Source organism: Orbicella franksi, chromosome 8 (assembly GCF_964199315.1).
Source record: "Orbicella franksi chromosome 8, jaOrbFran1.1, whole genome shotgun sequence".
NCBI lineage: Eukaryota > Metazoa > Cnidaria > Anthozoa > Scleractinia > Merulinidae > Orbicella > Orbicella franksi.
In genome coordinates, this window is record NC_138152.1 from 24,607,442 (window position 1) to 24,634,743 (window position 27,302).

The 27,302-nt window shown below is 39.3% G+C and overlaps 1 protein-coding gene across 5 annotated transcripts in view; it reads right to left on the reverse strand.

The window, feature by feature from the left end:
- The window catches only part of LOC145495821 (protein argonaute-2-like), a 50,780-nt gene that overhangs the window by 1,916 nt on the left and 21,562 nt on the right, over positions 1–27,302 (reverse strand). For 3 of the 5 annotated variants that reach the window (XM_081475404.1, XM_081475405.1, XM_081475401.1), the window contains 13 exons: positions 27,157–27,302; positions 25,846–25,899; positions 25,001–25,271; positions 21,733–21,870; positions 21,195–21,369; positions 20,707–20,881; positions 15,931–16,284; positions 14,454–15,242; positions 13,326–13,525; positions 10,015–13,227; positions 8,526–8,602; positions 7,249–7,330; positions 6,394–6,468 (listed from right to left, as the gene is read on the reverse strand). The exon at positions 27,157–27,302 is cut by the window's right edge and continues 153 nt beyond it. In XM_081475404.1, the coding sequence (XP_081331530.1) occupies positions 13,134–13,227; positions 13,326–13,525; positions 14,454–15,242; positions 15,931–16,284; positions 20,707–20,881; positions 21,195–21,369; positions 21,733–21,870; positions 25,001–25,271; positions 25,846–25,899; positions 27,157–27,302 (2,396 nt within the window). In that variant the 3' untranslated portion in view covers positions 6,394–6,468; positions 7,249–7,330; positions 8,526–8,602; positions 10,015–13,133. The remainder of the gene's footprint in view (positions 1–6,393; positions 6,469–7,248; positions 7,331–8,525; positions 8,603–10,014; positions 13,228–13,325; positions 13,526–14,453; positions 15,243–15,930; positions 16,285–20,706; positions 20,882–21,194; positions 21,370–21,732; positions 21,871–25,000; positions 25,272–25,845; positions 25,900–27,156) is intronic. The other 2 variants (XM_081475402.1, XM_081475403.1) reach the window with 2 other exon arrangements.

Below are 27,302 nucleotides of genomic sequence, written 5' to 3' on the forward strand. Positions count from 1 at the left end.
TTACAATATTGCACGTTTTGAATCATATTGTTAATTGTATAAGGGAAATCATGACGACACATGAATCTATACTGCACTGAATGCTTTGTTCTACTTTTTAACTCTTTCAGTCCCAAGTTCAAAATGTTAAATCTTCTTACTGATAGCCATACAGTTCTTTTACTGTCTGTTCTGAGAATTTAGTGGTACATCCAGAAATATCACTTAGCTGATGATTTTCTTTATTCTTTTCACCTGTTTGCTTCATAATGTGTTGATAATGTATGGTGAAATTAGAGTTTGATCATTCTTGCAAATTACAGGATTAAGTCTTGCATGTTATCAATTCTAAGTGGTTACCCTGGTAATGGTACTGTTGCAGTTATGACTGGCATTTTCTTACACTATGAGGTTGCGCTAATCTCCATTATACATGTAGTAATATCCATGCAATCATCTTAACAAACTAAAGGAAAGGGATCTTCCATTCATTTCAGCAGAAATTCTTGGGGAGGGGTGTGTGATAAGGCAAAAGAAACTCTGTACAAGAGGCTAGGGTGGACGCCACTCCATTGATGTTTTTCCAAAGTGTGGAAAATATATTAAAGTCTGGAATATAGAGCTTTCATGAGTTGTACTTCATCTACTGGAAATATACTGATGTGACAAATGTTTGTCAACTATTCTTTAATGTAGCTACATGTACATGTAAGGCCATTTTTCTTCATTATTGCTAAATGGCTAAAGTAAGCCATTATTCATTTTACTGTCAGAAAGATCTACTTCTCCGTTTTCTTCCGCAAATTTGCAGTGTTGGTCAAGTATAAGTTTATAGAAAGTTTCAATCAATCATTCTATGACATCATAATCTTGAAAATGAATAAATATATTTTGTAACGTTTCGCTAATTACACTGGAGTATGTTCACTATGTATGGTTCGTGTTAACTGTAGAAGTATTTTAGGTGTGAATCCCTAAGGGGCTAGTAGGCTATTTAAGAATTTGTAAGTTATGCAAGAGCCACTCGAAGGCATCTCTTTCAACTTTGCTTTTGCTGTTATGTCGTCGGATACTGAAAGAGCGAGCGTTCCCGCTTCGATCGCGCAATCCTTCACTGAGGGAGATCCTTTTCATGAGACTGCTTCACGAACATTGTTTCTTCGTCTTTTGGACGTTAACTTTGATCAGAAGTTCGCTGCATTCAAACGCGATCTCGACGAGAAACAAGCCGCCACTCAGTCTCAACTGTAGAGGCTAAAAACGGTATCCAAGGCTTCGAGTTCTTTTACCTCTAAAGTACAGTACGACTTCACCAACTCTCTGCTGGATGCAACAGACGGGACCAGCAAGACCATCTCAAAAGGAAACCTTTCAGAAGCCAAGTTATTTCGTTCCGCGGACAAGAACCCCGCTGTTTGGGCAGCAGTGCAAGTACGAATCGACGAACTCGCCGAAGATTCAGAGGAAGAGAAAAAGCTCTGATCAGCCGAAATACGAACGCTAGCTAAGATCCGGGAGAAAAAGCGGAAAAATGCGTCTAGCTGGCCAACTCTACAGCTACCCGCTCTACATCCAGTGAAGCTCCATCCACTCATGGCCTGTCCATTGTCAATTATTTTTCTTCTAATCAGCCTTTCTGTTTTTTTTTCGCATGCAGTCCTTTCGTGGACGTCAGCCTCAACTAGCAGACAAGAGTTTCAGATGCGGCCAAAGAAGCCACTGAGCAAATCCATCTTCCTGCCCAAGCCGTTTTAGAGGAGCCGCTGCAGCCCCTCCAAGCAGTAAAAATACATACTTATGGCAAATACCAAGCTGCATTGAAGAGAATGGGATAATATGAGTATATATATATTTTTTCAGTTTAATCAAATGATTGGGAGACTTTAACCCAGTTGAACTTATTGATAATTTTGTTGAACCATGTGATTCAAGGTTTTTTGGAAGTCTTGAAAAGACAATTTACTCTAAGGGGCTGAAAAATTTCCGTAGCTGTTCATTCATCGTTCGCGTAAATTTTGGTTATGTCAGTTGTGTCCATTACTTTTGACTTTGTCATGGCAACCGCAAACTTCGTGTAGGTTTGGACAAAAATCAACTTTTTCGACGTATTTCTGTATTTTTCTTTTCCAGCTTTGTTCATCATTTTGCTGAATTTCACTAAATTGTACATTTCATAAGCATTCTGGCTTCATAAGCATTCTAGATTATTTTTTGACTTTTTAAGAAAATAGTAATATCCAAGATGGTGGGTCAAATGACGTCATGCGACGTCACAGCCAAAAAATATGTCATTATTTTATAGAGCAAGCTCAGGGCTTCCTGTACCTTAATGGAACGAAAACCCAAGGGGGGGTTTTCATCCCCCTTGTGCCACGATGGGGCTGTTAGTCCGAGGGTTAACAATTGTACCAGCCCTGATGACTTTACGAATGAATAAAAGACTGATTATCAGGACAGAACGTATTATATTTAAGTTAAAGGCATCCTTATGGTTAATGTAGATTTTTAAAATCATATAGGTGCTTCTTGCTTTATTCGCGATACTATTTTTGATGGGTATTAGATTCTCTTTATTTACAGTCCACCCTCAGCTCAGTTTTCTAATAATGGCTCAGCCATCCAGTCCAGTATAGTGATTTTTCGATCAGGCTATTTCTGATCTTCTGGCCACAGGTTCAGTGGTCGAGTGCGCGTGTGCTCCTGCTGTTGTTAACTCGTTGTCAGTTTCCATACAGTTGGAGTTCTGGAAGAATAATGTTTCGTATCTCAATTCCAGTGTTTTGCAGACGTTGTTCGCAGACTATCTTGTATTGTATGCTCGGATGTTAGCGCTATCGGATTGGCTGCTTTTATTGCCATTGGCAACATTGCCTGTTTTCGCACAAAAACTGAGATTCTATGTAGACGAATACCAGATCGAGTACCACGTGGAGAGAACTCCCCTGTGTTTGTTTTGCTTTGAAAAGTTTGCACATCTTCTTTCAGGGTGCTCTGTTAAGTGGTTTACTGACAACCAATCTGTACCTTTGATCGTCGATTCTGGTAGTATGAAACTGTGTTCGCTTCAACTCGCCGGTGATATATTTGATACCGCCAAAGAAAGTAATATCAAAATCGAGGCTGAGTTGATACCTCGTTCATTTAACGCGAAAGCTGATTACTTATGCAAGATCGTCGATTGATGACTGGTCAGTTAAAGATAGCTATTTTCATGAAGTAACCTCTTATCGGGGTCCCTGTTCAATTGATTACTTTCCCAGTTAAAAAAAAAAATTCAAGTTTTTCCCAGTTTCTTTTCGAAGATTCTCTAGCATTTAGTTGGGTAGGAGAAAGCTGTTTCGTTAGTTAAAAATGTCATCCGCCACATATGTTTTTGTCAATAGAACTGGTTACTCTTTATTGGCCTTTCAGCTCCCTTTTGGCGTTTTTGGTGGATCGTAGGTGGAGTTTCAGATCTTTTGTTATTGATTTTCTCTTTGTTGAGAACGGTAAAGATGTTTATCTCCATGGGGCAAATAACAGTTCCCTTTTGACTCGGAGAATTTTAGTTGCTTGTCGGCGCTGTACAGTCCAGTGTCCAGTAGAACCTGTCTATGGAGAAGTCATGCCGCGCGGTCACGATTACGCTGTTTTAGGCCGTTGGGTCATGTCACCTTTGTGCGGGACTGCCTGTTTATCATGTGTTGATCTTAGGTGATTGCACTGTTTCAGGCCGTTGGGCCATGTCATCTTTGTGCGGGACTGCCCGTTTATCATGTGTTGATCTTAGGTGATTGCACTGTTTTAGGCCATTAGGCCATGTCATCTTTGTGCGGGACTGCCCGTTTATCATGTGCTAATCTTAGGTGATTACACTGTTTTAGACCTTTGAGCCATGTCATTTTTGTGCGGGACTGCCCGTTTATCACGTGTTGATCTTAGGTGATTATACTGTTTTAGGCCGTTGAGCCATGCCATTTTTGTGCAGGACTGCCAGTATATAGCGTGCTGAATGCAAGATTTAGGCCTCTGGGCCTTCCTTATGTTCTGATCTGCGTGTTGTTGCATTTTTTTTTTCTAATTGTTCTCACATTTCTTTTGTTATCTTTCAAGTCTACAAAGTGGATGTGTGTTTACTTCAAAGGTTGCCCACTCAAGAGATCCAGACGACTTCGCAAGTCAGCGGAAGGTCTTACCTTGCGTGCCTGTAAAGCAAAGGCCCCTTCAACAACAGAGCGTTACTCAAGTGACTCTCAAACATTTAGAGAATGGTCTTCGCGCTTTGAGGAAGTCGCTTGTTTGCCGTCTGATGAGACGTCTTTTGCTGACCTCTTTTGCTCCTTATTTGGAGTATTTTGCTGCAGCAAAGTTCCCTCTACTCCACACTTGGTTCTGCCTGTTATGGCATAAATTGGGCACACCATCGGTATGGCTTTCCGACTTGTGATTTGACTTGTGATAGAAATGTTCTCGAGGCGGCTAAAATTCAGCTTGCAAAACCTGTTTCCATAAAAAGGGGGGCGCTGTTACTCCCGAGATGATCTTGAGGATATATAATAGGTTTGCGGGCGCCAAGGCTAATCCTGCTAATCTTCGCTTAGCTGCAATTTGCGTGACTGCCTAGTCGGCTTTTCTCCGCGGCAACGAGTTAGCTAGCCTTCGTGGCTGTAACGTTAGTTTTTGCGATGCAGTTGTCAAGATTTATATATGTAAGAGCAAAACAGATGTTTATTATATGAGATTTTTAGTTTTGATTTTATGAATTTATTTTCTTCGGAGATGTAGCATATTTTGCTCTCAAAAAATTCGTATTACAAATAAAGTTTTAGACTTGGCATGCGTTTGCGGAACTAGGATATCTTATACACTTGTTTAATCTACATAGCTTAAGAACAGGGGCCGCTAAGGAGCAGGCATCAGCAATCTACACTTTTTATGTCACGGCAGATAGAAGACTGATCGAGCCAAGGACGGCTAGCCACGGCTATATTACGATAGGTTAGAATCTTTACTTTCAGTGTCTAGAAGTTTGCACACTTAGATTCCTTTGTTCTCTTTCTTTATTTTCGAAAGCGGACATCAATAAACGAGATGCCCGCCCCTGATGCTGTGTTTGTGTTTATTAAGATTAGTTACAAAATATTTTATAATCGTTTCAGGGTGATTCCAGTATAAATATATTTTGTAACGTTTCGCTAATTACACTGGAGTATGTTCACTATGTATGGTTCGTGTTAACTGTAGAAGTATTTTAGGCGTGAATCCCTGAGGGGCTAGTAGGCTATTTAAGAATTTGTAAGTTATGCAAGAGCCACTCGAAGGCATCTCTTTCAACTTTGCTTTTTAATTTTTCTGTTTATTCACTGCTGTATTTTCTTTATGATGATGAAACGCTCGCTGTATCCTGCATCAGTAAACGAGATGCCCATGCCCCTGATGCTGTGTTTGTGTTTATTAAGATTAGTTACAAAATATTTTATAATCGTTTCAGGGTGATTAGAGTATAATGGCTGTTGATGTTATTCTGCTATTTCAAAATACTGATCACATGATTGTTGTTGGCCTGATCACTTGCTGCATTTGTGCACTCTTTGCACTTAAAAAGTACTATTATATTCCAAGGCCCTGCCCACACCATGCCAAAGAAATTTCAAAATTTTATTGCTATGTTCAGGCCTACTAATCCAGAGAAACTGTCAACCAAAAATGGAGCTTTTCAAAATGCACTACCTACTGGAAGAATTTGAAAACACATCTTCTCATTTGAATGTAGACAGAAAAAAATTTGAAAAGAGAGCTTTTAGAAAATGATGACTAGATGACGATGGTGAAAATTTAATCCTCCACTTAAGGGTGTATTTGATCATTTCTGCCACAAATGATCAGGGGCACCCAACGGATGGTTTCGGTAAATTATCTGTTCGGAAGGCCTTTAATCCCCTCTGATTTTCTTGAGAGAATTGGCATCTCGAACTTTCGTGATATGAGAAATTTAATGTCTGTTGTTTTCGGACTGTTGAAAATGTCGTTTTGGGTACCGAAGAAAGGTCAGCTATCATTTTCGGAAAGGCGATAAGACCTAAGGTTTTTGGGAAATGGACAAAAAAGCCCTAATAAATTCGAGAATACTCAAGTTCCCCTAGAATATCCGAACAGATAACATTTTTTTAGTGCAACCTAAAATTAACCTACAGAGATTTAAAAGTACTCCAGATAGCCTAAAACAGCGTCTAACAGCATTCGAGAGAAAACGGTCGTTGGGTGCCCCTGAATGATTACAAGTTGCCTTTAGGCAAATAACATTTGATGCGTTTTCAGAGAGAAAAGGTCATTTACAAATTTTCCAGTGTAGTGTGGACGGGACAAAAAACATGTGCTGTTTACTTAAAATCGTGCATGCAAGAAGAATCTAATTATTAGAAAAATTGAACCTACCAGACAATTACTGCTAGATTGTTTCCACGATGGAAAACAGCCTTTATCAAGTTGCAATGATGTACACTTCCTCTTCTGTGGAAGGAACAGTGACATCATAATTATTATATTTTAGTATGTACACTAAAAAAATTTTTTTCCCAACAAAATTATTTGCCTAACTTGCTTCTGGTAATCCTGGAGAGTTAGAAATGCCAGGTTGTGATAATGTTATTGCCTATTATTTTCAGATTTAGAAGGTTTCTCTGGGGAATTCATGTCTCATCCGTTTAAAGCTAATGCACTACAGTGTACATAGACTGTTCCATGCAAATGATCATTTTGAAATAATTCACTAACTCTCATGAGCAGTGTACATTAAAGGAGCTCAGTCAGGGCTTGCGTCTATTGAAAAGTTTAGCCTCGATTTTTTAAATTTGTCATTTGTAATCCGTGTTAATCTTCTCCATCCTTAGCCATCCTTGTTCCTTTATGGTTTATCATTATCTCTTTGGTGTTTTTCTATCTTATTAAACTGTAATTTTCAGGTTTCCTACTGGCCATTTGAAGGTAATTTTGTATTTGACCAAAATAACTCAAAATACCATGACTGAGCTCCTTTAGGTAGTCTATGCAAGCAAGATGGCCACACCAAGGGCTGTACCATTTGGAAAAATACTTCATATTCTTCTCACAAATTTCACATACAGTGCATCTAGAATATCTCTACATGTAGTGTCTATTAGGGCGAGTACTTGGAGAAGCACTGCATAATGACTCCACAATTGTTGCAAGGGGGACTACATGCACATCATGCACTTTTGTTTCCCATGTTTTCATACATGTATATATGATTATTAATATTGTTTTTATTACCATGGCCCACGGCACGGGTACGTGACGGCTTTGATCTGCTGCTGTGTTCTGTTTGATATCAATAACAGGGAAGAAGGTTAAACTGCAAATTAAGTGTATTGTAACATTAGTGCAAAGTCTTGCCATGTGACCTACTGTACATGTATGCCCTATACTGTGCCTTTAAACTGTGCCTCCTGCAGGGAGCAGGGATGGCACAGTGGTGAGAGCACTCGCCTTCCACCAATGTGGCGTGGGTGCAATTCCCACCTGGTGCCATATGTGGGCTGAGTATGGTGTTGTTGCAAAAATGCAATTAAACTTCAGAGTTTACATGCTACCCCAGCACCAGGACCAAAGCTTGAACATGGTTGTTCATTGACAGCAATCATGGAAAGCCACACTTTTACCATGGTGAACCATGAATGTTAAATGGCACAAGGCTGAGCATGGGCGACCATGGTCAAATTGATTGTGAAAAGGAAGACGGCCAATCATGGTTGACCATGTTCAAAGAACAGGGTTGACCATAGTCAAACATTGGTAGCAGTAACACATAAATTTGAATTCGCTGACACATTCTGGAGGGTATTATTGCAGTTGAAACATCAAATAACTGTGCATATGGTACATCATGGAATAGCATGGCAAACCATGTCCTTTGTTTGATGTACACTGTAGACCATTGATGAATTAATGAGCAACCATATGTCCTTAATATTTAAATGTAGACCATAAAATAACATGGTTAACCATATTTCTTGTTTTATGCACACCATGAAATAACATAATGGTTAGCCATGTCATTTTTTTTTTATGTAGACCATGAAATAACAGTTGCTCAACCAACTAATAAATAGACAGTGTTTAATAATTACTTAAACCAGGAAGTTACACTCACAAAAATATTATAAATTATGGTAACACTCCTTGCAGTTCTGCAGACATGGTTTACAATGTACATACCAAATACAGAACTTATGAATAAAAGCACACTGAACTGAGTCATACTGTATTTTGTACTTCAATTCATTGGATTTATTTGATTTGATGGTTAAAATAACCAGGGCATCTGACAGGATGCAGTGATGTAGATCCCCATAATTTGCTAACATGCATCCACATCCTCCACATAATCTTAGCTTTTTTCCACATAAAACAGAAAAAATGTTTCATATTAGCGATAAAGCAGCTGCTTACCATAGCTACAAGTAAAACTTCTGCAGAGATTGATTAACAAAATAATGTAGTCCCTGATTGCAGTTTACAGTTAAACTCTTTGTCAATCTTGTACTTACTTTTTCCATCAGTCCCACCATCTGATGAGACATGCTCTTGACTTTGTCTTGTTTCCTTTCCCTAGCACTTTCATCTGCTGGTAAAAAAAAAAAAAAAACATCAGTGAACTACATGATTTTTCTTTTTCACTAATGTATAGATTTAGCCACGCCTAATAGTGGAGCTCCTGGGCCGGGCTGTTCAAAGTTTGATTAAGCTAACCCAGGATAAGCGAGTTTTGTAACTTTGTGGCGAGGTTTTCTGTACAAACATGTTTTCTTTAGCCTTCTGTTTTGAGTTTGAATCTAAAGCTACACAAAACAAAAGCAGTGAAAAACATTCCATACAAGAGAAATTTATACTTCAGTTAACTTTTAATGCTGGGTTAGTGTTAACCAGCTCCAGTACAACCTGGCTCTGATTACAAGTTAACCTGACATAAGCCCGCAATCCAATCCAAAACCATTACTTGGCCAGTGGTAAGCTTTAAAAAATCATGTGATCTCAATGAGCTCTAACCCTGAGCCCACCATATGGTCATGTGATACTGGTCAGTAGATACCTTGCTTAGACAGGTGTTAATTGACCACAACATGGATATCCAATATCAAAAATGTACATGAATGCTGTAAAGCAAGGCTGCATGATTTAGCTTGGTAAATAGTTCAAGCTGGAGTATGACCATGTCGTGCGATGTCATTGTCATAGGGCGTACACGCCTGCAATCCATGCCGTTAACCATGTTGACCATGAAAAAAGAGTTTCATGGTTTTCTATTTCTATGTGTGCATGTGGTTCTGTTCCTTTAGTTATAGTTATGTTCCTTTAGTTCTTATCATCAGGAACATCTTCAATTGCCCCAGGGGGTGGGGCATTTTCTCTTATTTCCTGCAAATATTTCTCCACATAGTGGGGCATTTGTCGCTTTTTGCACGCTGTTGAAAACCATTCCCCACCTATATCCCGGGGTAGGGGGGGGGGGGGGAGGTCGGTTTTTTTTTTTTTTTTGACTGGTGCATAACATAATTGACAAGTGCAGTAACAAAGGTTTTTTTACATGTTCATTACTAATGGGTAAAGTTTTAAAATTTTCGACGGAAATGTTATAACGTGAGTCGCTAAATAGTAAGCAATGCGTAGATACGGGGTTATGGACAATACATTTGTGAAAACATAACTTGTTACACGTACACTGGTTTTCAAATTTGCCATTTGCAAAAATTACCCGCTGGTTTACAGCTTCTCGAACAAACTTAGAAACTTTGTCCAGCAAATTATCACAGCGAGCGATATTAGAAACATAACCAGACACTGGTTCATAAAATATGCCCGAGCTAAAACTAAATTTGCTTGAATCAAATCAATAACTAACGGCAAGCTATATGCACATGGCGGCTTCTCAATTCCTATACTCAAATCTCTTCTGTGAATATTAGAATTGAGAAAAAGCAACCAGATTACAGTTAATACAGTCTTCATATAATGAGATAAAACAGCTCATTTACTTACCAAGAAGTTAACCATCAGAGTCAAATATCTGGAGTATCCTTTTAACTCCAACCCACCACAGGCGAAATTTTTCTCAAGTTGGACGATCGATGGGTATTGTGGGATATTCCTCCTTTGGCCTTTCACGTGACGTCATCAAATTCTTAAATACAAAACTAAAGAGCCACCAAAGTGTTTAACCTCATTAGGCGTAAGAGGAACTAATTTTATATCTGTTTACAACTTTCCAGCTCAATGGCGTCGCTCGTTTGGAAACCAGCGCATTTTGAATTTCAAAGTCATGGCGGTGCGTGACATAAAGCTACGATCGCGTTTGTTGAAAAATATGTATTTATCTCGTGATTTTTAGCCATTTAAGACGTTCAAGTATTTGGAAAAGTGCTTATTTAAATGTTTGTTTGTTCAGTGCAGTTAATCAGTGTCCTAGATAGCCAAAGTAAGTTCCAGATGTTAACACTATTTCCGGTGTCCCACAGAACACCAACATGGTGGCTCCATGCTTGCGCAGAACATTTCGATGAATATCTCAACTTTGGGACACCACGCACAACTTAAACTTGGAGAACTGTCTTCTTTATTTATCTTCTAGGATATCACAATTTCTTGACGTTATCCACTGAATGATATTTGATTTTATTTTTTATTGAGTGACAGAGAAAACACTCTATTAGTCTAGACCCAATTCTCGAATTCTGTATCAATAACTTGCGTCTTCAATGAGGAAACTGTGTATCAGGTTGTGTTCCCTTGTTTTTCCCGTTAGTTGCACCCTGCGAATTTGAGCGGCAGAAAAAAAAACAGCCAATCGAGTGTAAAGGAAACGAGCTACTAAGCATTAAAACTAAGCATTACCGAGCAAACAGCTGGTTGAAATTGAGGATAGACGCTGTCCACCCACACGGCAAAAGGGAGTTTTAGCAACAACGACAACTCCAAGGACAACCTCGATTAGTCCCCGCGATTATCATCATTTTATTTCTTAATAAAATACAAAACGACTTTTACTCATCCTACGAATCTTCAAGGATTTAGATTCATTCAGTTAGTCTATCGCTGTCAACGATATCCCAAACAGAGCATGTAAGGCAGCGTCGAAATTCCAAAAACAAATTTCAAAAATTGGCCGTCGAATTTCACGTTCTTTAGAATGCGTTGAATGCGGTCATTCCACGTTCAAGTAGTTGTTTTGTGAAGAACGGCAAAGAAAAGAACATAGCCGAGTTATAACATACGCGTACACGGCCGTTGTACTCGTTACCGTTGTGGTTTAATTTGCTTATTAATAACCTCTCTAAAACCGAATAAACGGCTAAAGAATGAACAGCCAAACAAGCACAAAGCAAACCGGAAGACCAGCCGAACAAAACAAGACGGCAGGGAGCTAGTGCAGAAAACCACATTTCCCGCCATTTCGTCTCAGGTCACTTGGGCTGTCCACGCATCACGCGAGTAAAATACTCGGAAGAACTAGGAACCCTGTCTAAAAATAATTTTATCATGGGTATAAGGCCTTCATGTATATGGAGACTTCACTCCCTTCCCTTGGATCTTCTCTTGGTCCTGAATACTGAGGGAACATAAATTACCGTAACTGGATGGCAAAACACTCTATGGCGCAGTGGAGAAAGCGCTCGCTTCCCACCAAAGTGGCCTGGACCCGGCGTCATAAGTGGGTTGAATTTGTTGCTGGTTTTCGCCTTGCTCCGAAGGTTTTTCAATCCGGAAACATTGGACGAAGAGCTTCTCCGTGGGATGTGCCACTAAATTTCTATTTATTTTACCTAATTTATCAATATACACTGATCCTTCTGATGTTCGTTCTACGCACTAGAAGCTAATCCAAGAAAAAACAAATTTCTCTGGCGAAGCAGCAGGTCAAAACTAAATCACACTACATAATATCCACCTAAAATCCTTAGCTCTCTAAATATAATATTCTCAACTTAAAAGTACTATTGACATTTGTCCTCTTTATGATAACTTTCACTTGGGAGAAAAGTGAATTTACATATTAACTTACTACAATTTGAACCTCTCTACAATGGCCACCTTCTGGACAGAGGAAAGTGCCCGTTGTAGAGCGGTTGCGGAGCGTTTTGGAGAGGTGGGTTATAGTATACCTGTTTTGCTTTCTTTGTTTGTGTTTTTTTTTACGTATCACAATCAGAATTTATCAGCAAGTTTTGTGAACTTCTACAGAACTGAAAATGGGTTCTTGTATCAGTACACCGTTCGTCAGACGTTGAATAACTGACCGTTGTCCAGAAGTTATTTTGGCAGTTGGGACGCACTTAAGCGACGGTGCCGTTGTGAAGAGATGGCCGCTGTAGAGAGGTTAAAATGAGAGTGAGGGTTCGCACCGTTCGCTAGGCGCGATTGCCGCCGCATTATCGAGTCCGGAGCGCGAGCTTCTTTCCCGAACAGCAGCTGGTAATCGAGCCCAACCGTCCACCGGGACAAAAAAGTGGCCGTTGTACAGAGGTGGCCGTTAATGGAGGCTCGACCTTTTTTATTTTATTTTATTAATGCCACACAAAGAACACTACTTACAATGCCATATTTACATTACGTACATTAAGATACTTACCTGGAATACTCTACACGTTACATTACTTACATTACGGTACTTACACTACTCGTACAGAATACAAAATCGGCCATAGTGAAAATAGCAAATAACACTGTACAACTTATGTCCGTACTTACACCTGAATACAGTTATGTTACGATTCGGTTTCCAACTAAGGCAATGCTAAGTCTAACAAAATGCAACAGCATTTATAAAAAATCCCGGCTCCTTCTTCGGGTACTGTACACAAATGAGAACATGTTTGTGAGTCATTCATTGTATTTCGGTGCAGAACTGTACATGTATCTAGTCTTTTTTTTCGTACGGTAGACGAAGTAGAAGCTCAAATCCACTGCTGTTTAAAAGCCAAGGCAACAAACTAATTAAGAATCAGGATTTTGTCTTCATATAAATAGTCCTACATGACTCTATGGAGACATTTTCAGTAATGTCTGGTTACCCGTCAATTACACTACATTGCATTTTTCATCCTTTCTTTATACGTGGTATTTCAAGTTACATATATACACAGTGTTATCCAGCTAAGTCTTTACGTAAAATACATCGCTCCTTTCATTCTGTAGTTTACTTGAATGGCTCTTGAAGACTTCTCCAAATCTACCACGTCCTTGATGCCACTGCCGCTAAAAAGTTAAACATGACAACACTTAAAAGGAGGAAAAAAATAGGTCGCGATAAGGTACCTAGAAAATTTGACAAAATCTTGCCACTGAAGACCCACCTTTCATTTTCACCATTGGTCACGTGGTGTCTAGCTCGGAACGCCACCAAATGTGCATAATAGGCAGGGGCTGGCATGGAGACACTACGATTGCACCGTGCATACAGGTGACAGAGCTGATAAGTGAGCTGTTGAAGACCGTCTGCTGTGAAGGCGTTATCGTCGTACAAAACGTGATAGTGTGTAGGTCGGCTTGTTCCCTGATGAGAAACCAGTCACCTTCTCGGTCAAATAAGTGTTAATATCTAAGGCGAGAGTGACAACATTAACGCCTTACAGTTGAACCTTACAACCTAGTTTAGTTATTTAATAAAAGCTAACGTTAAACAAAAATGAAACCTGGAGCGCAGGTGTTGGGGAAATCGGTAGGACTAAAGAGCGTTTGGAAAGCTTAAAAAACGAGATGTTTACCAGCAAGCGACTTGTTCAGCAAAAAGGTAATAAATAAACAAAGACAAGAAAAGGAGGGAATGAACTCAGTGATCGACTGCTGCTAAATAGAGACGCAGGCGCGATGTGAATAAAGTAGACAGACAGACAGACAGACAGGCAGACAGGCAGGCAGACAGACAGGCAGGCAGGCAGTTGCAAAAAAGACGTACAGACAGACAAAATCAGGTAGGCAAACAAACAAGTAAGCAGACCGTCAGAGGGCCACAGGTTCATTAGTTGTACAAACTATTATGTGTTACCCTCTTTAAATGAAGTCTGATTGATTGATCATGACTGATTGATTGATTGATTGACTGACTGACTGACTGATTGATTGATTGATTCAGTTGATTAATTGATTGATTGATTGATTGATTGATTGATTGATTGATTGATTGATTGAATGAATGAATGAATGAATGAATGGAAAGAGTGTCAAGGTTCCTTACAAACAAGTCGCACGGTATCATGATCCGAGAGATCTTGAATCGTAAATCGTGATCCTGATCTTTGCAAAGAGACAAACCCGGAGACTGGTTAATTCATGGTTAAATTGCAATACCCTATTTTACAATAAGAAAACATAAAGGGAGTAACTCGTTTAGTACAATCCACTGTGAAGCAAACTGGAGTTTCTCACTAAGTCACACTTCCAAAAAAAAAGACCCTCGCGAAAGTTAAATGACATCAAATTACCTGGATTCCAAAGTGGCTGCACAGATAGAAGTCAAACTCATATGGGTGTGTTATACCACTGTCAACAGTGGTGCCTGGGGGTACATTCTCATCTGCGCCCGAGGCATCTCGTTTGTCTTCACAGAATAGTCTTGTATGATGCCGCTTCTGAACCACAACAAAAGTGATTCCTGGGCGATATTCCTTTTCCAGCATCATACAGGCCTCCTGAACAGCACGCACTTCATGAACTAGTACTTGGTCAAACCGACCCTTGCTGACTCCATTTCGGTAAAAAACGATTTTGGACGGCTTTAGTGTCCTGTTGGCTTTGTAGAACTCGATAAGAAGCTCTTTCACCATAGCAGCCAGATCGTTGATTATATCCCGGAAACCTCCTGATATGTAGTGACTCTGCGCTCGAACTTGTGCGCGGTATTTAGCTGCATTTGTATCCATACTGGCAACAACAGCAGCGATGGACGGAATCTTATTAGAGGGGAAAATGTGTGTTACATCAGCACCAAAAATGATGACAGGTTCTCTGAATACGGGTGACTTGTCTGCCAGATCAATAACATGATTGATTCCACCCAGCTTTGCATTTATTTTCAAGGCGATGTTGGCGCAGAGGTCAGGTTTCGCTTGTTGCACATACTTCGACAGAACACATTGAGTTGGAATACCAAGAACGATGTCACCGACTCGTTTGATCTCAGGATAAAGACGCTTACTTCTTTCTGGCAGGACAACCATGATGAGCTGAAGATCTGGGATCTCTACTACCCACTTACAGAACAGATTTTCAACCTGACAAAAATAAGAGCAAATTAATTGTCTCCTCTCCTTTCAATATGGTTTAAAACCACATATCAAATTAAGTTTAGTCTAAGAATTAAACCAGCTGGTAGGTAATATAAAAAAGTCCCTCGGATGTTCTGAAGTTATTCAATAAATGTCTCGAGAAGATTATTTCAGGAGAATAACTTTCTGTAACTAGAACACAATAATAGAACTTGTACAAACAGAGTCATTCCCCTCCAGAAGGAATGCTAAAGGAAAACAACTAAAACAAGCACGTTTAGAAATGATTGTATGGATCGCGGACCCGTATCTCGTTTATTACCATGCGGAAGGCAACATACGTATATTATACCAGCAGCAACAAAATTATAAAGCCAAACATATCTTCGCGGAATGAGTACAGTGTGTTCATCCCAGTCAACCTTTGTTTCTTGGAGTGAAATAATGCGAGAATGTTCTATATTTTGTCGACATGTGCATTCACTGCTATATCCCACTTTGAAATGTGCGAGAGCCTTTTTGCTAATCTCACGGCTAGTCCGTCTGTTCGTCCGTCCGTCCGTTTAACTGTCTGTCAGTCAGTCAGTGAGTCAGTCAGACACGCAATGAGTCAGTCAGACAGACAGACAGTCAGTTAGAAAAGAAGGAAGGAAGGAAGGGAGGAAGGAAGGAAGGAAGGAAGGGAACAGCTCACATCACTGTCGGCCTTCGCGTATGTCATTACAGCTGGCTCCTCTGTCATCTTCATTCCCTCTCCACAAGACACAGACGCCATTTGCTGACCAAACTTTCTCAGATCATCTTCACCACACAAATGGGAAGGAACAAAACAAGCTAAAGCCCAGGTTTCAATCTGGGCTCCCTCATGAAATGAGTTGTTAAGTAGGTCCCACGAACCATCCCGTGGAACCAAAGCTTGATCTTGTGGTCCAAGCTTGATTTTAGGTGCTGGCAGTACACGGCCATCTACCCTGACCATTAATGGGCTAACAGAAGTCTGGAACTCTTCCTTTAAATACTTCTTACTGGTCTGTATCATTTCTCGGGCCTAGGTTGGAACGGTAAACATTGACATTAATTACCTTAACTTTATATATCATAAACGTATTTCGTTCGTTGTTACCGGTAATATTAAATGTATGATTACTGACTCTTGCCCTTCATCAATTCGTTAGCCTGATGAAAACAATGTGATCTAGTATTTCATAACAAGCGTACTATTTGACATGATTATTATTATTATTATTATTATTATCATTATTATTATTATTGTCATCATTACTATTACTATTTTTTATTAACAAAGTTATACATGTTTATTGTGACAAAAACTAGAGCTAAGCTTTACAAAATGCTATAATATTTACATAATTTGATGTCTGTTAAACCTGTAAAACATGTTTCCGTATCTAATCATGATATCATGGTTACTACAACTAATACTAATACTACTATCATCCTCATAACATTAATTAACATATTCCATACAAATTGGTATATACAAGGTAAAAGTAAGTAAAAGAAATAAACTATTAAAACCTATTTCAACAGTGTTTACATAATGGCTCCCTCCTGGGTTTCAACGTCAATATCGGTATATTACAAGGTAAAAGTAAATAAAAGAAATAAACTATTAAAACCTATTTCAACAGTGTTTACATAATGGCTCCCTCCTGGGTTTCAACGTCAATATCAATGTTCTTAAAGTCACAAAAGGCTTTCCTTCTAGCTCTTGAACCTCTTAGGCAGATTAGTGCGGATCTTAGTAAAGCGAAGGATGTCCTTGCTCTTATCCAGGAGATTGTTTTAGCATAATGTTCTCCTTTCTTGATGGAGATCAGCTGCGCCAGTCTGGAATGGTATTGCAAGCACTCGTTTCCCATGCCGCCTGTTGACGTGAAAATAAGGGGTGTAAAAGTTCCTTGTTCGATATCCAAAACCCTCCTCGCGTAAAGGCGCTTCTTCTCGTTCTCATGGTTGCGGTATATCTGTTGGAGCTCTAGGTCCCTATACGAATCAGCATTAGGGTGACAAACCATCACGTCAAAGAATGCTGATCGTTGGTTCTCCCAGAACCCGCGCGCATGAATATCTAATCTCGCATCTGGAGCTCGATTAGAACCTCTTCCCAGCTGTTCACCCGAGATGTCTTGCAGGACAGGCTCAATCTCAACATCGGTACAAACCATATTCAGGAGTTCGGCTTCTAAGTCCCTCAGCTCATTGTGACGTTGGGTAACGAACCCACCTCTCTTACATATCATTGCGTGGTCCACTGTAAAAGCATCACCGCATACACAGGTGGACGGGATATCATCAACCGGCCAATCGTAGCGCAGTTTGATTGCATCGCGGAACTCTCTCTTATTTAGATTGAAACCCATTTCACGAAGGGGGAGTACCGTCAGCCAAACAGATGACCCTTTTTCCGCAGCAAGGTCGTGCCCGTTGGACTTTTTGTGGGGCTACCCCTCTGATATGCTCTGCCCTGTCTTGGAGCACCGTTGCTCTCTCACTCCTCATTGCCTGTTGTAGTGGCTTGACCAAAGAATCATCCGGCATCTGATGGGATTGAGCCACGATCTGTTGGACCAGCGGGATGGTAACTTTGACGGAGGAGGATTGCTCAAGATTTGCGTCAAGACACGGGTTTGTCATGCCAAGCCCCCCTAGACGGACTGGCAGTGCTAGAATGTCCCTGTCCAGCCGAGTGCACCTATGCTCCGTAATTGCAGGGATGAGCACCTTAGATATGGCATTCTTCAAAGGCTCCAATAATTCTTGAATATCAGGCAAAGTCCTCAAAAAATAGGTCCATCAGTGCTTGAGGCCAAAGGTGTAAGTAGCATAACACGCTTGAGGCTGAGAAAGAGCAAACTCTGCCAGCTTGGTAATCTCGCTGACCTAGTTGGTCACCTTCTCGCTAACGTATTCCTCTAGATATTCCCGTGAACGTATCACCGCACCCAGATGTTTTTGTCCCTCTACCGTCACATTATTATTATTATTATCATTATTATTATTACTATTACTATTATTATTATTATTATTATTATTATCATCATTATTATTGTTTGCACTTCAGAACACTGCGATAAATGAAAAACTTAAAATCATTTTAGTTTAAAATTAATGACGTTTCGACGTTCCCTCGTCATTTTCAAGGCAACTGAGTAAATAGAATATGTACGAATTCTCAAGGGACACGGATGCAAAGAAAACATTCTCATTTTGAAAAACAATCCCTTTTTAGATATGCAATGAAACTCAGTCAAATGAAATGAGATCAACTCAAAAATCCAGTCAACTAATCGTTTAAATCGATCGATCGATCGATCGATCAATCAGTCAAACGACCAATCAATCGGCAGCTTAAGTTTAGGTTGGTTAATCACTGACCATTAAGGCTGATTTCAAATTGATTGTAATTGATCACATGTCTTCTTATAACCATAGCTAATGCAATAAAATGCCTGATCAAGTAAACCATTTTGAGAATGACAAAGGGTAAATTGTCAAAGTTCTCTGATATTAATTTTTTTCAAGTATAAACGATGGTAGGAAGACTCTATTGATAATCGTAACGATAACAAAATTCTCGATCGTGATTGGTTCTCCGCGCGCCAATCGGCGTAAGGTCACATGGGTGTTCAATTACAGGTATCTAATTTGAACTGTTTGTAATTGGATACCTGCAATTGGATACCCACGTGATTCGCACATCAATAATGGCTTCCTTCTTAATGTTTCCTACAGCTTTTAAAACTTATGGAAAGAGCTTATGACTTTTTCGCTGAAAGGAAGTTCTCTAATGACTCTTAATTTCGAAATTTGTTATAGATATGATTAATTATAATAATTAATTCGTAATTGGACCTCGTGTCGTACAATTCAGGGAGTAATCGTGCCCGTTATTTCAAATCGGCCTCGTGCTTCGCGCTCGTCCGATTTTGAAATTACTCGCGCAATTATTCCCTGAATTGTACTCCACTCGGCCAATTATGATTACTAATTGGTATAATTTCCAGAGGTGAATATAAGAATTGCACATTCTGATTGGCCGAAAAGCTCGTCTTATGACGCTTTATTCACCGCGCTAGGCGGTGAATATAGCATTTCTGAGCTTGGTTAGTAAGCTCGCCACCTTAACTTTGCCATGTCGGCAAATAAACATAGGGGACACTTGCTGAATGAAATTTTCGTTTATTCGAAAGACATCACTCGGAGTCCAGGATATTTGAAAGGATGGAGACTTTTCAAAATGACTGCTCTTGCCCTTTGATCAAAAATCTTTTCAAGAACTCGTATTCAAGGCATTTAAGAATCGTAAACGGAGTGGTTACGTTGATCGTCAGCAGGTGAGATCGATTGACTGAAATTTATTTTTCTTCACACTAAAGCTGCTAAACTGTGAATGAAGTCAAAAACGAAAAACAAAGGCACCGGATGAATTTATTTTCGTAGTGTTTCGCTTGTTTGTTTTACCGCCGAACTCGATGAGTAAATTGATTCACAATCGATGCACATGTAATTATTAAAACTACGGCTACATACCTGCATGCAAACGAATAATCGCGTCTGTGTTTTAAGCCTGGTTTTCACTAGTGATGCAAGCACAAGCGCAAGCACAAGCACAAGGATCAAAAGTTTTCCTTTTTCCTGTGCTTGCGGTAATGCTTATGTTTGCGCCGCAACAAGTGAAAAGGAAATACCGCTCAGGCATAACACAAGCACAAAGATATTTACCACACGTGGTTATGTTTGGCCGATGAAAGCACTGGATCCAGATTACCATGCGCCTAAACAGTTTTCCAAAATGGCGGAAAGTTCGGATGATTTTGCTTGGGTTTGTGTTTGCGTCGAATTTCGTTTTCACTTGAGTCATCCCTATTGCTTGCGTTTGTGCTTGCGCTTGTTCTTGAGCTCGTACTTGCGTCGCTAGTGAAAACTGGGCTTAATGTCGCGCTCCAACGCCGTACGTAAAACGATAAAACTGGATTATTGCACGAGGATAACACCAATTCAAATCAAATCTGGCGGCTTTACTTGTATTTTGGGGCAGTCATGGGCAACTTAGGGTAAGTAGGTTCTTAATTAGGTTCTTAATTTCTATGAAGGAGATATAGTTGTTGATTACCAGAAAAATAAATAAACTAGGGTTTGGTCCTTGAATATAAAGTACATATTCACAAATGTATTATATATTTTCTTGTAATACAAATTTCCTATCTCAAAGTCACACTCCTTGGTTAAAATGGTTATGATAAATTAACTGTAACCCACATATATAAGAAACTGCTTGATCGTGCTTGCCTAAACAGGTTCTTATATTTTTGGACGTAAAAATGGCAAAATTCTGCAAGCAGGTTCTTAAACCACTGGGGTCTTACAAGTGGGTTTTTACTGTATCACGTGAGAGAGTTCAACTTGAAAAAATATTTAAAAAAGAAAGAAGATAGTAGTCATGTACCCAATGACGAATATTACGCTGTCGTTCAGGTGCTGAGCGTGCAGTACTCTTGATCAGGTTTTCAATCTGCTCATCAGTCAGATATCTTCTTTCACAGGGAATAAGGGTACACACTTCCAATGGAAGATAATAATCTTTTTTCTGGCTAACTTGTAGGCAGGGTAGGTGAGGATATCTGTAGATAGAAAGTGCAGTGTTTTTGTAATTTTTCGTTCTTTACAAATATAAGTAGAAGTTACACTTAATTCAAAGACTGCACTTAAAAGTACACTACAGATCTGCACTTCACTAAACAAACAAAAAATGCATAACGGGTATGAAAGACGTGAAACGATCATTTTGCGCAGTCATTTTGAACTCAGTTGACCCAGTTCCATTAAGTGCATATCATGAGAATTCTTGAGGTTCTGTAATTCATAGTTTGATTTTAACTCATCTTTCTCTTTTAAGCAAACAGTTTTTTATAATAATGAGTAACTGAACAATACCTCAGAGGCAAATTGTATCTATCCTTAAAATATTTGACTACAGTTGTTTTGACTTTGCGACCAGTTAGTTCCTCCTGAACATCGAACTGAAGCTTTTCTGCGGGAAGGTCTGTAACTCCCCACACGGTGTACTTTCTCTTAATAGAGGCTGCAAGAGTGGTTTGTATACGGATCCCTGAAGGACAAAGAAAGGTATCATTTAGTCAATCATTCATAAATAGAAAGTGAATAATAGTGTAACCTTGTGAATCCTAACCCCAAACAGAAATACGTTCTGACACCCAGGCGTGTATCTTTTGTTTCTCAGTACTGGTAATTTTTACCACTGTTAGCATCTGATAATTAATTTCTGTTTATTCTCTGTTGCTCTCCGCTGTCAAGTTCACGAAATAAAGTATCACATACGTACAGGATGGTTGTATAAAAGTTAGCAATAATTATTGGTCTATGCATATACATGTTCATAGAAATGATCAACTTGCATTCATCAGAAATTACTGTACGTTGAAGTCATAGCTTAGACCTTATGCACTCATACCACGTATGGCCTTCTCAAGCCTTTGTTTATCGAGTGGAAAGCTACGGTCTTCAAGACTTTGGGGCGTTACATCAGGTCCATGGATTTCACATAAGAAGCCTATGGCATCTTGGCTCTTGTCAAACACCTTTTCAGAGACTGAAATGATAACAACAACAGCAGATCAAAATGAAAAATAGATATAGAAATATAAAGTTTAATTGCAGACATTAGGCTAGAGAACCCAGGATTTAGACTTCTGGGCAGATATGAACCATTTATAAAATGTCCTGACAAGAAACTTATTCTATGCAACTAGTCAAAAGGGGAATCGCTCCAGCCGCCCAGTTTTATAAATTTTTAAAGCTACATGTACTGACCATCCTCTAACCTACACGGTCCGATGATCGCCTCGCAGGTGATCGTTCTATCTTAGAAGCTTGTGCGTCAAAGCGATATGAATGCAATAGGGACTTTTAAGATATAGTACGGCTAGGCTGTAGTACGGCGGCAAATAGCGAGGATCGCTTCCGGTGACATCATGACGCGTGTCCTAGTACTGCTTTCCCGCCGTAGCCCTTGCTCTCCACTGAGGGAAAGTGCCTGGTTTCACGTACTCTTCACTAAGCGAGTAAAAGCCTGTCGTTTTAACGCTTTTTTCACTTTTTGAACACCCTAGTTTGAAGAAAAAGTACCCAATCATGAAAATCCGTTCTAAAGTAATTGTTTCTTTGTCATTTGTACAGAAAATTTGTGCGATTTAAACATCTACTGTGAGCAACAGTCATATTTGTAGCGGGCGGAACAGTTGCAGATATGGAAGCTTCGTATGTACTTATCACATATGAACACCCTGCCCGTGCTGAAATCGAGCTTTTCATTAGTATTATTTTGTTTTGTGGTAGGAGCTATTTACAGGGGGTTCTAAAAGGCAAAACTAGGTCCTCGGAGATCATGGGAGATGCAAGACGGATACAGAAGAAGTAAAAGATTGTCATTAATGAAGCTTATGTCGCATGAAAGTAGAATAAAGTCAATGATTTTTTCTTGCACGAAGCCATTTTTGTAAAGACAGGTATAGGCTGCACACGACATTGTCGTACACGTACAACGAAATCTTAATTCGTTTGAGTTTCACGAAGAAAACGATGTTGCCAGCCTAATCCCTCACGGCCAAAGAAGCCGAAGTAGTAGCTCGCCGTAGCGTATCTGTAGGGATTTTAAGATATGGTACGGCTAGGCTGTAGTACGGCGGCAGTTAGTGAAGATCACTTCCCGTGACGTCATGACGCGCGTACCAGTACGGCATTCCCGCCGTAGCCTTGCTTTCTACTAAGGGAAAGTACCTGGTTTCACGTACTCTGCACCACGTGAGTAATAAGCCTGCTGTTTACTTCTCATTTTAACGCTTTTTGCACTGTTTGACCAGCCTAGTTCAAAGATCAAGTTGTCAATCATAAAAATCAGTTCTAAGATCATTGTTTCTTTGTCATTTGTACAGAGAATTTGAACGATATTAACACCTACCGCGAGAGGATCAATTCAGTCATATTAGTATCGGGCCGAACAGCCGTTTATAAGAAAGCTTCGTATGTTCTAATCTGAGCTATAATTGTTTATTACTGTTCAAAATGTATTTTATTATAATCGAGTTTTGTATTTTCGGGCTTATCACGTAATCATTGTACGAACAACCTGTCCGTTTTGAAATCGAGCGTTTTTATATCAGAGTTTGTATTTTGTTTTGTGGTTGGAATTACAGGAGGTTCTATCAAGTTCTAAAAGGCAAATCTGAGTTCTGGGAGATGTAAGACGGATACAGGAGAAGGAAATAATTGTCATTAATCAAGCCTATTTCGTATGAAAGTAGAATGATCTCTGGTTTACTTGAAAGTAGTCATTTTTGTAAAGACACGTAGAGACTGCACATACCGTTGCCGTACAGGAAAATCTTAATCATTTGAGTTTGGCGGGTAAAACACCGTTGTCAGCCTAGTCTCTCACGGCAAAAGTAGCCTTAGTAGCACCTCGCCGTAGTGTATCTTAAAGTCCCTATTCCCTAATTCGCTACGGAAGGATATCTGCGATGCGCCCGATGTTTGCCAACAACAAGTACACTCTCTCAGTCCAGTTTGTAAGCAAACTTAATGGGGACTTATGACCAGTACACGTAGAGCTGTTTGATTAAAATCTCAGAGGAAACTGGATCTGCTGAATAAGTGCATAATCAAGAAAGAATGTTACGGATAGAAAAAGAAATATAATCAAACACTTATATCTAGAGACAGAAAAAGAGAAAGCAAGTCAAAAAATCGTGATTTGATTTATACTTATAAAAACGAACAATTGAGCTAAGTTCAGTATTAGACTAGGGTCAGCAGGCTCAATCCTTTTAAGACTGACTTTCATTATATTTTCGCATCTTTTGGACTACTTAGCGCCTAATTGTTAAATGACGCCTACTAAAAAAAAGATGAAGAAACATGCAAAAAGTCTTGTCCCTAAAACGGGTTTTGAAGGGCTGTCTTAACTTGGCCCCCGCCTGAGTGAAATGTTCTGACTGAAACACTGCAATTCCATCAAGGTACAGTAAGACTTTGATCAGTACACTTTTGATGATCCAAAATGACATATTCTCACAGTCTTGTAAAGACATTGAAAATCTGGCAACTCGCTGCATATATATCTTCCAAGGTACATTGTAAGTGTCTTCCATTTAAAGTAAAGTAACGTCAACTTTATTTAAACAGGGTAGCCCTCTCGGCTGATATCAGTAGGGAACCTGAATATTACAATAAAGTAACTTTATTTAACAAATAAAGAAGCCCAAGCCGTGTATTACACTGTGATAAAACACGACGGGCATTTGAGAACACGAGCCGCAGGCCAGTGTTTTTTACATTTCTCGAATGTTCTCAAATGCTCGGGTGTTTTAACACAGTGCAATACACGGCTTAGGATTCTTCATTTGCTTTATGATATACATGTAGAGGCAATGCGGTGAAAAACAATAATAATTCTATGTTTTATACTCTGATAAGACATGGGTTTTCGACCAATCAGAGCGCACACAGGGTCCTATCCATATTATAAATATATATATCAAAGTAAGAAAGTCTAACAAGTCTAATAAATATGTAAATATGTACAGTAAGGCAGTTGGCATCTTACAGAACGCTGCAATAAACCAGCTGTAGCGAGTATTTCAAACAGATGCTGGAAATAAAAGAATCCTGTCTTTCCCTACAATGTACATGTACAAATTTATTTACATCATCCTATTGCTTACCATCAATGTTCACCAGCATAGCCTTCCATTCAGAGTGTCTAACACTTGAATAGAAACCAACCTGCACCTCACACCTCTCATCCAGGAGTCTCCCTGGACCATCGAATGGGAAGAACGATCGCTCAATAGGTGTGTAATGCAATGATGGCATCTCCCGCATGACAATATCTAATGCCCTGACTGCATCTTGTGGAATTTCCCCACTTTGTTTACCACTCAGGACCTTTTTCAATTCAAGGAGACTAACTGATGCTACAAACTGGATTTTAACCTGTAAGGATTCACAAACAAACAAATAAACAAAACACAGAGGGAACTTACTGCAAATAAAACCGTGTTTGCTCTATTTTTGCTGAGAAGGGCGTTTAAATTTAAAATTGTTCTCTCATGCATTAGTCACAGCTCTAAAAGTGGGTCGCAATGCGTACATGTCTGGGCTTCAGTTTAAATTAAACACGATCATCCATAAATCACGACATGCAATCAGGCTGTACTTTCCACATTACGTGCAATGAATAGTTTTAGCTGAACTCAGTACAGTGACTCGTGACAGTATGAATTGCAGCCTGCACCGAGTTAAAGCTGAATGTTGCTTGGTGTGTTGGTTTCTCAGGGCAACAAACACTGTAACAAACCTAAAAATCTAATAAACAAAACCTAATGGCGGCGCAAAGTCAAGCTAGTGAAACTGGGCGTTAAAATCTGTAAATACTCAAAGTAATAAACAATAACATTCTGTAAAGGCAAGTCACCTTAGGCCCCACACTTTCCCACAACCTAAAAAGTGAACACAAGTGACATAACCAAGACAACGTTATCCTCTTTGGCAAGACTGAAATACTAACCTTGAAGTCTTTGTCGTTTCCATCTTCACAAGGTAACTTGACACTGAGTTCTGCCTAGTTGTAAACAGACAAATCCACTTAAGCTTATACAATGTTGTACTGTTTAGATATAGGCCTAATCACGGTTTTTGACGCCATCTTGCCGGGTAGCCAAAGCGGTCAGGAATTACAGTGTTTGTATGGGAATCGGATGGCAAATAAGTTTTTGGAGATATTGATTTTGCACAACTTATGAGATGCAACTTTACCATACTTGGCAGTAGATTGTATTCACCACATTTGAAGGATGTAGCTGTGTTAGAAGGAGCTCAGTTGATTTTTTTAAATTTCCCATACATTTGTCTATAATTTATTTCCCGCGAACCGCGTCTACCCAACCAGATTTACAGACAAATGTATGGCACATTTGAAAAATTAGCTGAGCGTCTTCTAGCCAAGCTACATCCCTCAAACTTGGTTAATATAATTTTCTACCTGGTGTTTTAACGTTGCGATTCACAAATTGTGTAAAATTCAATTTTTTGAAAAAGTATTTGCCATCAGATTCCCATACAAACACTATAGTTTCTGACCGCTTGCCTTCCCGTCAAGACGGCGTCGAAAACCGTGATTAGGCCTATTATTGACGAGCACACGCACTGGATATGGGGCAATATACGAATATAACAAACGAGGCACCAGATTGGTTATAGACACCTCATATAAAACGAGCGGAAATGAAATAACTATTTCTGTCATTTAATATTCAACTTCATTCCACTTCTTCAATCTTTGCTTCTTAATCTGCTGAGAAAACAACTAGCCTTTATCTCACTTTATCTAAACCTCTTACTCTTTATGCGCTAAATCATTTCAAGGGGTTTGGACAAGATTATTCTGTTGTGACAACCTGAACAAACTACAGTACTGTAATTTTGGAAAGGCACACAAAACTTACTGAAAATACAAAGTTAAAACTTAATGAAAAAACTATGCTGTTTGTGTAGATTCCCCTCCCTATCCTTTTGGAAAATAATAGCCTTTCCGAATGCGAAATGAAGGAAAAACAGGTTTAGACCACGTAAGTAGCCTAGGAGCACTTAAAAATACGTAACAAGGTCAAAAAAAAAAAAAAAAAAAAAACTTGTGAAAGACAGAAGTTAAAGCAACAACTGAACTTTCCATTCGGTGTTCAAACCAAATCGATTCCACGCACAACTGGAGGTAAGTTAAGTTACATTTTCCTTTGACACAATTAACAATAAATCTGTGCTTGGACTTGATTGTTTTGATTTCCAGTATAATCATAAACTAAAGTAACTCTTAACTCACTGAAGGAAGTTTGATTCTGCTATACAAGTTCCTCATGCCGTCAAAAGCGGGATGGTGACCTTGGAATGTTGTATCTTTGTACCTCCTTATGATTTCATTCACAACGTCTCTTTTCACCGTTTGGGGACACTTGTATAACCTGTGTG